Raw genomic sequence first — 10,651 nt, 5'->3', positions numbered from 1 at the left:
GCCTTATTATCACACTGATTTTTCTGTATGTTTGCCGAAATGTTCTGATATTTGAGAATTAGTTTATCTGCGTACTTTAATTATAATTGTGTCTCTAGTATTGGTTTCCTAAATACAGGTAATAAACATACTACTGTCGTTGTTCTGTTAGCCATAAAAAACAACTGAATAGTAAGTATCCTACCTACTTTGGTTTTCCATAAATTGAAAGAGACCTTCAAATATTTCCATTAAAAAGTCTTGGTGAATTTTCCCCAGGTTCTAACAAACTATATCAAAATAGAACTCATTTCATGGAAAAAAGTAATCCCACAGCATTTCTTTTTAATAACTGTTCAGCTACAAAATTTTATTGGTATCTTTTTATGTTCCCTCTAGAGGATGTAATGCACAAAAGCATTGCCACGGAACATATAAAATTACAAATGAAATTTATTGTAAAAAGTAGAATGTCTTCTAGACTGGTGTCAGTATTTATTTCATTCATAAACCAAAACTGCAGTATAATATATTCATTGTCAGCAAGTTCATGTGTGTAAATTGCCATCCAATGTTATTGACTGATATAAGACAGATATTGAAAAGACAATTTAAATTTACTCTTCCAAACATAAACTGTTCCACAAAAGCACTGTAAAAACTCCTTCAAGATTTTGGGTTGTGCTTGACATTTATGGTTAACTACATAATTTGGTCGTGTCATAATCCATTGTGTTTGGCAATTTGGCATTAAACGCCTGCAGAGCAGATTGGATCCTCACCACCTCACTAGTAGACAGCTTGAGTCTATGACGAAGCAAGCAAGAGAAAAGATCTAGACGACGCTGACCAGGTGGGGAGAGTTTATTTACACGGTCTCTGATCTCTAGTAATTGCAAAAGTGCTGAATCCTGGGATCCCTGAGTATAGGGGTAGTCCAGCTGCAAAATCAGGTCCCGAATTGCTTCAGGGTCAAAGTGCATGCTGTAGCCAAACACTTGAATGTTATTGATTTTCATATAGCCCAGGTTCCGTGAAGGGTCAATAAACTCCAGAGGTTCGTAGTAAATGCTCTCATTACCATTGGGACCATTGGACTTGATGCGACTCCTCAGGTAGATGTGTACTGTCTCAAAAAATGTCTTCCATTTGTTCCCCAGAGTTAATGTCCAGTTATAACACTGCAGGGGGAGGTCCAACTTAGTCCGCTCCCAGTCTGGAAAGCTGTTTTCATTCACAGGCATAAACCAGCTCTCAGAGTGGCTGCCTCCGAAGGGATTGACGTAAACAGCCAACACTGGCTCCAAGGTGCTGTTTTTAGTTAAGCAAATCTGTAAAGAGAGACCCAAAATCATATGCACCAGACTTGACTTGTACTTATTGCTCTTCAAGGTGAGGAGCATCCGCTTACGCCAGGAGGGATCAAACCAGCTATTGAGGCGCATGTCATTGCTGATAAAAATGGCATGGACTTCTATTCGTCTGTCCGTTTTCTGCAGCAGATATTTCATCTCGAGATCTTGCAGGTCAGTTTCAAAGCCAATATAGTGATCGGTGGACTCGGCGACTTCAGGCTTACAGAACCCCTGGCTGAGCATGTAGCCGGTGTTGCAGGCGCCGCAGCGGGTGCGGTTGTCTGGTGCGCATGTCAGGCAAGCGGAGGCGTCTCCCACTGTGCAGGGCAGGAACGCGGTGCAGACCACCTGGTCATTCGGACACGTGCACGAGTGCGTCTCTTCTGAAAAGCTGCCTAGGAGGCCGTTCTCATTGCAGTAGAGAAAAGACTGGATGCGAGTAAGCCAGTAGGTTGAGGTTCTAGAAATACAAAACAGAACGAATCTACATAAATACAAAGATATTTTGTGTGCTGCAGTAAACCTTATCTCAGAAATCTTTGCTATCATTTCTTCAGGTCATCTCCAGCCAGTAATTTAAATGAAATAAAAGATTCATAGAGCTCATAATTAGACTATATAATACACACACAGACACAGACGCATGTATGTATATTCCATTTATCACTGCACAAAACAAGATTAGAACTATACTTGATCTGAACTGCAATACATTTCTAAATATGTGATATCTTCTAAAGAGATTGCATGCTATCTCATTAGTGCACATGGAAGACGATTGTAAATAAAAATGGGTCATTATTGTTTTGAAGTAACAAGAAGAAGAAAGGTAAGTGGTTTTATCATAAAATATCTGTAAGAGAATTAGAGCATATAAATGGTGATTGTTCATTCATTTACTCTTAGCTTTATAGACCACTAGTGTTGCAGGAAGCATGAATAGAAAGTAAAAGAAAAATGAAAGAAAAACAAACAGCTCTAAATTTTCAATCAGTGTATTTAGATGCTAGGGTTGTCATCAACATTGAAAGAACAAGTACCCACTCAAAGAGATATTAAAACATGTTTGAGTTTATTCTTACAGGCTGCTCAAGAAAATAGTTGAAAATATCTCATTAAAATCAACAAGCTCCTTCAATAAGGGGCAATTGTGTTAGTTTAATGTGTTTGATTTGAGTCATTAACATTTTTTTTCTCATCAGGTTAATCATGATTCCTTTTTCAAATCTCACTTTTCCGATTTTCTCGCGTTATTTAAACTATTTTGGTGTTTTAAAACCAGTAAAATAATGAGGGAAGAGCAATGGCCTTGTAATAACACAATTCCTTGTTTTGTTTGTTGCTTTCTCGTACTGCATGTATGATCATGGGAAAAGTTGCACAGCCTCTATAACACACAGCTCTCTCATATGAAAAATGGGAATAGTAATATCTTCCATGTTGAGATTTTGTGAGAAATAAATTAGGGTCAAACTCTATGCATGTACTTAGAATATTGCAAAGTGTCTGTTTCACAGTAGATACACAACAATTCCATTTTTGGTATTCTTATGCTTTTTTGATGTTCACATTTAATACTTTTTGGATTTCCTGCAAAATATATATGTTGTACTCAATCCTTTAAATATCTACTTACTGTTTTTCATAGTGCCTTTTTCTGCTTAAGATTTAGTATTACTGTGTATTTACTTATTTATATTGTTTCTCTCATTACATATAATACTCATTTGCCAAAATCTTGTATGTTTTCTTTCATAGCTACATAACCTGTGCCCAGTAGAATGCCAGGAGATAACAAGCCTTTAATATTTATTGAATATTGAATAAAATGCATGGATTAGCCAAAGGAACATTTTCTTAAGAAGTGTATTTTTAAGTGAATTTTAAACCCGAAACTGAACATTTAATACACTTGGAAAATCCTAGCTCTGAAGGATAATACAACACTTTATTTGACATTTGCACAATTAAAAACATACAAAAGCCTTTCTTGTCCAGCTTCTCTAAATGCAACTGTGTTGTATATACTCAGAATAAAAGAAAAAAATAAATCAAATCTAAGCCAACCATAAAACATTTTCCTTTTCATTATTCCTTATACTGAAAATCACTGATTGAAATTTTAAACCTATTAGATTCACGGTTTGAATATGTCCCCCAAAGTTCATGTGCTGGGAACGTGATTGCTAATGCAGTGATATTGTGAGGTGGTATCTAATGGAATATGATGTGTCCTTGGAGAAATGCCCTCATGAACAGATTTATGCCCTTATCTTGGGAGTTAGTTTCTTATAATTGGGCAAGTTTGGCTCCTTTTTGCTCTCTGTCTTGCCCTCTCTTTGCCCTTCCACCATGAGATGATGCAGCAAAAAGGCCCTCACCAGATGCCAGTCTTTTGATCTTGACTTTCCAGACTCCAGAAACCTGAGCCAATACATTTCTATTCATTATAATTACCAAGTCTGTGATATTCTCTTATAGCAGCATAAAGTGGACTAAGATAATTTATTTCTGAATTTCTCCAGATACTTTTAAGATAAATTCTCTTAAAAATTCTCCCAAAAGTATGCCAAGTGTGTTGTGAAATAACAAAAATGTGAGGCTATTTGGCACTTCATAAACATTACATCAATATATGAGTGTCTCTGCTACTCTTGTTGTGGTTCCTTGTTTTCTCACCACAGAATATATGTGCAAAAAGCTTCCTATTGCTGGTTTTTATAAAATAGCTTGATTAATCATTTCTGTATTCAGTCTTAGAATGCAGATGTTAATACTACAGATTCATCATTTACAGTTACTGACATGTTTATGCCATTTCATTCTTTTTCTCAATCACATTCTTTCCTCCTTTACGCCTTCCTTTTTCTTTCTTCCTTTTTTCATTGCTACCTTCCTCTTTCTCTGTCCTCTCCTGTTTTTGCTTCTTTATTCAGTTCTCATTTAGGTATATCTAATATAAACTACAAAAAATACGTCCTATCCAGATGAAAATTATATTTTCTTCCCTGAAACCAAAGAATTAATTCCTTGAGCCAATTCATCTCCCACTGTAAGCTCTAATCATGTTTCCAAATCATAAGAAGAAAACAAAAAAATGAAATTCATAGACCTAAGGCAAAGGTAGAGCTCACAAAAGTAGGGCACTGTAGAAAGAATCATTTGGACACTTTAGAAAAGCAAGAACTTGTTCCAGCTTTCTGTCTTTTCCAATCCTTTGCACGTCTGGCAAATACATTATGGAAGGAAAGCGTTTCGGCTGTTGGATTTCAGCTTCTTGGGTTTCAGCTCTCATGTATGAATACTGATAATTCAGCATACTGCCAAAGCTCTGGTACCCTGGGACTAAAGAGATAGTATGTAGATTTTCTTACTTGCTCCTTTGTGTCCTTTTTCCTCTAGCACCTACCTTTTGACTATTTTGCTACATTCCACAAGGAGGAAATAGATTTTTCAAGAAACAAGAAATTTAGTTACCTGTCTTTTCTTTACTCCTTGTGTAATCTTAGTGAAAGCAGCAGTCAAAAATAAAGACTAAGCAACTTTCAGAATTGTATAATGAATTTTTCACATAGTTGCTTCCCCCACCCAACAAGGTAAAATTTAGCTCCCCTTACTTTATCTTAAAACTGTAAAAGAATTTTGGAGACAAATGTCCTAACAATTCAAAATTAGTTTGTATCAAGTGTATTTCCACTTTGTTTCTTTTTATGCTTAAGTATTAACATAAATAAAAGAAGCCACATTTTATTCATGTATACACATTGGTTAGACACACTATTTATGGTCTACTTGGGCTAAGGATTGTGACCACATGGGTGTCAAGTAGGTCTTCTGTTGTTTTTTTATCAAACAGGTGGCAATATTCCTGACATCTGCTTAATAATACTTCAGTAAACATTCTAAATAAAAGAAGGAAAAAAGGAAGGGAGAAAGAAGACAGAGAGAAACTAAGGAAAGGGGAGGGATAAATACGTTATACTGAAGGAACTACAGATTATAAAGGAACAGAAGAAGGAAACTAGAATGCAAACTTTAAAAAAGCAATTGACATGATAAATACCATGATTTGGACCAATTCAAGGATATAGAGAATCTTTATCTATAAGGAAGAGTTTACATTTTGAAAATAATTCCTCAAAAATCTTTTAGGCGAAAGAATTATGAGCAGAAAAATACCTTCCGGAGTTCACTTAAAATTTAATTGTAAAAATTAATCATTAGCTAAAAGGCCATTAATGTTTATATCACTGAGAAATCATGTGACATGCTAGTCTGAAATGTTTAGACAGCTGTTTCTTATAGTCATTTTTGTTCAACTTATAATATTTTCCATTTATTTAAGATTTGCTCTTCTCCACAGGATACACATTATGCATGTGTCAAAAGAGGACTAGAGTAGGAGTGTGAATATCTGACTTTACAGCCATACTTTACCGTGTGACCTGTGACAAGTTACTTAGCCTCTTTAACCTTCAGCAGAAGCTTTGGAATTCAAGCAAATATTTGTTCAAATTATGATTCTGCATGACTGTGGACTATCGATAGCTTTCTGAGTCCCAATGTGTTAAACTGTGATTTCACTTGCTGATCTGTTGCCAGGATGAAAGGATGTAACAGGTAAAACCCACCTACGACAGAGTCTTACACTGGATAAATGCTCATAATGAAACAGCATGAATGAAATGTTTGACTATTTATTTTTTTTTGTTTTAAAGAAAATCAACTTAAGATATGATTATTTCTCTCATTAAAGATGTTAGGTATGATTGGTGAACCAAGTTCCTGGGCCCCATCCCAGACATAAGAATTTCTAGGAGTAGGATTCAGGAATCGCATGTTAAAATATGCAGTCCCAGAGAACTATTATGTATACACAGAGGTTGCAAGGTCCATTATGTATGTAAATCAACAACCCAAAACAGTTATTAGGGATTCCTTAAATACCAGCTAACCATCAATATGGAGGAATATGTCTACAAAAAGGTAAGGAAAAGTTGAAAGTTCTGTAGAGAAGATGACAACAGCAGATGGCTTTTAATTTATATGCATTTTGGGGCTCCGTGGCAACTATGTACAATAAAATTTATAAACTGTAGTAGAAATTGTACACATAAGAAGAATAAGCCACACACTAAAGCCTATCACAATACATCACTTCTGTTCTGGTCCAGTAATATTAACTGTTTGGTGAACATCTCTCATGTCTGGGGTCAGTCACTTTTTTTTTTTTTAATTTCATCTCCTTTCAGTAGTTTGTAAATGCTAACCCCATTTTAAAATGTGAATACAATTGAACCTTATCAATTTTAATGACTTAGTTACATATCTATTAAGCATTAGAATGAAGACAAACTCAGGAAAAAATATAAATATTATTTTTTAAATATGTGTTGAAAGTTTTGTTTCACAGAATAACGGAGTGAGGGAGGGGACAGATGGAAGCACTTAACAACCTCAGGGAAAACAGTCATTTGTTGCCATAGCAGGACAACATCAAAGATACAATAACTTTTATTTGTGATGTAACATTTAGGTTCTTGAGTGACCATACACTATATTGGCTTAAGACCATTTTCTTAGGAGCCAGACTGTCTACTTTGAATCCTGTTCATTTACTTCACCTGGAAAATAGGAATTAAATATAGGGTTGTGCTAAGAATTAAAGCACAGTTGCAGGTAAAGCATTTAAAAGAATGCCTGTGCACAGAATAAACAGGAAATAAATGTAAACTCTTATTCCTATTATGAATGTTATTCCTACTATCATCTTTTAAAGAAATATTGTAAGCATTTTCTTTATTATAGCCACTTTTTTTTTCTCAGAAGATGGAACATTTCGTTTTCTCTTCAACAATTCATGCACTCATGCATAGTATTACTCTATATCCCTGTGTTTCACCTTTTTAAAAATAGATGCCATTTTAATAACATGATCAAGACTGTATTTAAATATACTTGTATGACCTCTTTGTGATCCTTTTGAAACCCTCAAAAATATGCAAAACAATATTGCTCAAATTCAGGACAGACATTCTAGATGTGTAACGCTTTTCACTGAAGTATTAGAACATATGTTGATAGAAAAACAATTACCTCGTCTCATGGTTAAATCCGCTCTGAGCAGTAATAATCTTATTTCAAAGGTCCCTTATTCCAACCTTCTAATCCTTTATTGCTCTCCAAATCTGTGCAATGTGGATCTAAACTTTAAAACCTAAACAATATAATTTCAGAATCTTTTTGAAGTTAAAGATTAGCACTTTTTTATGGTTAGGCTATTTTATTTCAGCCTTCATAGATTTGTTATTCTCAGACATGAATACTTTAAATATAAATTTGGAATTAGGCATCCACAGCCATTTAAGCAAGCATAAGCTGATTATTAGCTCAGTCACAGACAGATAAAACCAAATAAAATTCTGTCACTGTCTCTCCAGACTCTTGCTCTGGCCATCTCAGTTTTGGCAGCGTTGCCTAGGGCTGATGTTGACACTCCTGACACAACAGTTTCACTCTTGGAAATACTTTTACACTCTGAGAAAGGGAAATGTCACTTTCAAAGATCCCTCAACTTTGAGTCTCTCAAGAAAGTACACACACACACATACACACACACACTCTTTAATTTATTAACCTAAATTCAATTATCTACTAATAATTTTGGCTTGCAAGAAAGCAATGAATAAGTGCGTGAAGCAGTTGCATGTGTAGGTTATATTTTAAAGAGAATATTAGCTGATGTTAACATTCATTGAGCTTTTCTCATGTGCACAGTTATATTACAAGGATTATTTCATTGTCACAACTCTCACTACTCCCTGATATAAGTATGCTTGTTATCCTAACATAAATAAACACACGAGTTTTAAAAAGTTTACGTAACTAGAACCTGTCCAAGATCTAGCAGCTAGTAAGCGTCAGAGCTAAAGGTATATCCCTGGTCTCTATTGCTCCAGAATCACAGCTTCTTATCATCATGAACAGATGTAATTCAAATAATTTATTATTTAATCTGGTTAAGCAAGTGGTGTACACGGAAAAATTTGCTTACTTCTCAGAGAGCTATAGAAATTTTCTGTCCACATCTATGCGGCATAATATAGTTCAAAAAAATCAACAGATAAATCTCTCTTCCACTTATAATATAAAATATAAAAAGAAACACATCAACTTTTGAAGCGAGAAACATGAGGCACAAAGATAAACACAATTACTTTTCTGGAAGTAAAAAATTACCAAAAATAACATATATTTTAAAAATTAGCATACACATGCAATTTTCTATCAGATTACTTTCAATTGAAATACATTTTTCACTAAATCATATATTGAAATAAAAAGGTTTAAAAAGTATTATTATAGGCAAGTTCATGCTGTTAAATGATTAGTGTGATTGAGGAATATGGATACATGCAACTATTTTGCAAATAGGAGCCATCAGGCCTCTCCTATGTTCTTCTATAACATCCTGGTATTCACCCCCCCATAATATTCATTACACCAGGTCACTGTTATCAAACCAGCTACATAATTTGTATTCTGTGAGAGAAAACAATTATATACACACACATATATATAATGAAAATGATTTTATATATATAACATGTTTATTTCACAATTTTATTAAAGTACCTAAGTCAGTTTACAGTGTTTATGTTTAAATCTTTGCATTACAACCTTCAAAACCTTTATTGCTCTTAAAATCTCTGCATTATGAATTCAAATTTGACAATCTAAACAATAAATTTTAAGGATTTTAAAAGTATAATATTATTTTTAAAAGGCCATTTCATTTCATCCTTCATAGATCTGTTCATCTGTGACCCTAATATTTGAAACTAAATATAAATTTGTTATGAATAAATACATTAATTAACAACATAGAGAGGAAGCTAGAAAAGCAAGTGCAGACCTAAACTAGAAATGTCCTTGGTTGTAAAGGATTTTTAAAAACATATATTTATTTATTTATTTTTATTATAATTTAAGTTTTAGGGTACATGTGCACAACGATTTAATACTTTTTTCTTACTACCCAGTGAGTGGTAGACATTTTAAAACCTGGACTTATTTTCATAATATCTGTTTTTCTTTAAAATATGTTTCATGACCAATTTCCCATCAGTTTAAAGACAAATCAATACATTTTTCTTGTTGAACATTGAAAACCTGAAAACAAAGGAAATTGTATAATTTAAATAATTTAATGAAATTTCAGTGTGCTTCCAAAAGTGGTACAATTTAGCATCCCTCTAAACCAAATGTTTCTGGTCTCACTATTTATTCTCTTTTTACAATCATCGTTGTTGTTCTCAATGCTGAATATCAGCTCATTCCTTTGTGTCTCGATTAAAGCAAGAATTTGGTTTCTGAAAATCTTGAATGTAGTTTTTGTAAAATAGTTTTATTAGATTTGTATTGCCAAGCTAATCTACTTAAATTGATCAATTTCTGATTGGATGACACCCTAATACCTTTCATATAAAAATATAAATTATTTTGAAGCCTTTACATTCTGACAACATCTAGTTGTCATTACTCAATAAAATATTTTCTTTGAAGCCTTTACATTCTGACAACATCTAGCTGTCATTACTCAATAACATCTTTTCCACACTTACAAATCTGTCCTTGTTACCCTCCTAAATGTCATGTACAATTTCAACTACATGGAATTTTCTTTTACAGAGTCGAATGTCCTTTTTCCTCTGCTTAGCCAGTTCAAGATTTAAATTCAATTTTTCTTACCCTAAATGATCTTCCTTAACAATCTAACTTACAATGACTTACTTTTTTGGACAAGTATATTAATTATTATCTATATCACTTATTTGTAATTAAGCCCACTAGAACAATATAGTGTTGTATAATAGATTCTTATCTTGTGATTTCAACTAAAATATACCATTCCTGATAGTATCTGTGTTTGTGTATATGTTAGCTTTCCTAACTGGAGTATGACCTCCTAAGAAAGAAGAAAATGTATATTGTTACACTAGAATCCCTAGAGTCTAACAAAGTGCTTTTTCTCTCGACCCCTCCAAACAAAATTGCTAGATCAAAATTGACCTGGACATATGTTGGCGAGAAAATGTAACAGTGAACACTCTTAAAAACTCTCTTACTGGGGAAAATCAAATAATTATGGCACTGAATTTTTTTAATGAATTTATGATCTGGAAAATAATTATCTGATTTCTGGTATTGTAAGTCATGTGACAGCTATGACATCAAATAACAATATGGCATTCTAGACTCTATATTATTGTTTAGGAGTTTGATTGACTAAAATGTAATTTCAAAACTGGTCATCT

At 33.6% G+C, this 10,651-nt stretch overlaps 1 protein-coding gene across 6 annotated transcripts in view; it reads right to left on the bottom strand.

Moving 5' to 3' along the window:
• Positions 1-317: 317 nt before the first annotated feature.
• BRINP3 (BMP/retinoic acid inducible neural specific 3) overlaps positions 318-10,651 on the bottom strand; it is a 383,505-nt gene continuing 373,171 nt past the window's right edge. For 5 of the 6 annotated variants that reach the window (XM_054454152.1, XM_054454116.1, XM_054454124.2 and 2 more), the window contains one exon: positions 333-1,794. In XM_054454152.1, the coding sequence (XP_054310127.1) occupies positions 678-1,794 (1,117 nt within the window). In that variant the 3' untranslated portion in view covers positions 333-677. Of the gene's footprint in view, positions 1,795-10,651 lie in introns of all 6 variants that reach the window. The other variant, XM_054454133.1, reaches the window with a different exon arrangement.

Source organism: Pongo pygmaeus, chromosome 1, assembly GCF_028885625.2.
Source record: "Pongo pygmaeus isolate AG05252 chromosome 1, NHGRI_mPonPyg2-v2.0_pri, whole genome shotgun sequence".
Classification (NCBI taxonomy): Eukaryota; Metazoa; Chordata; class Mammalia; order Primates; family Hominidae; genus Pongo; species Pongo pygmaeus.
The sequence above is the reverse complement of the archived record's forward strand: the minus strand, read 5'-3'. Positions and strand labels throughout refer to the sequence as shown.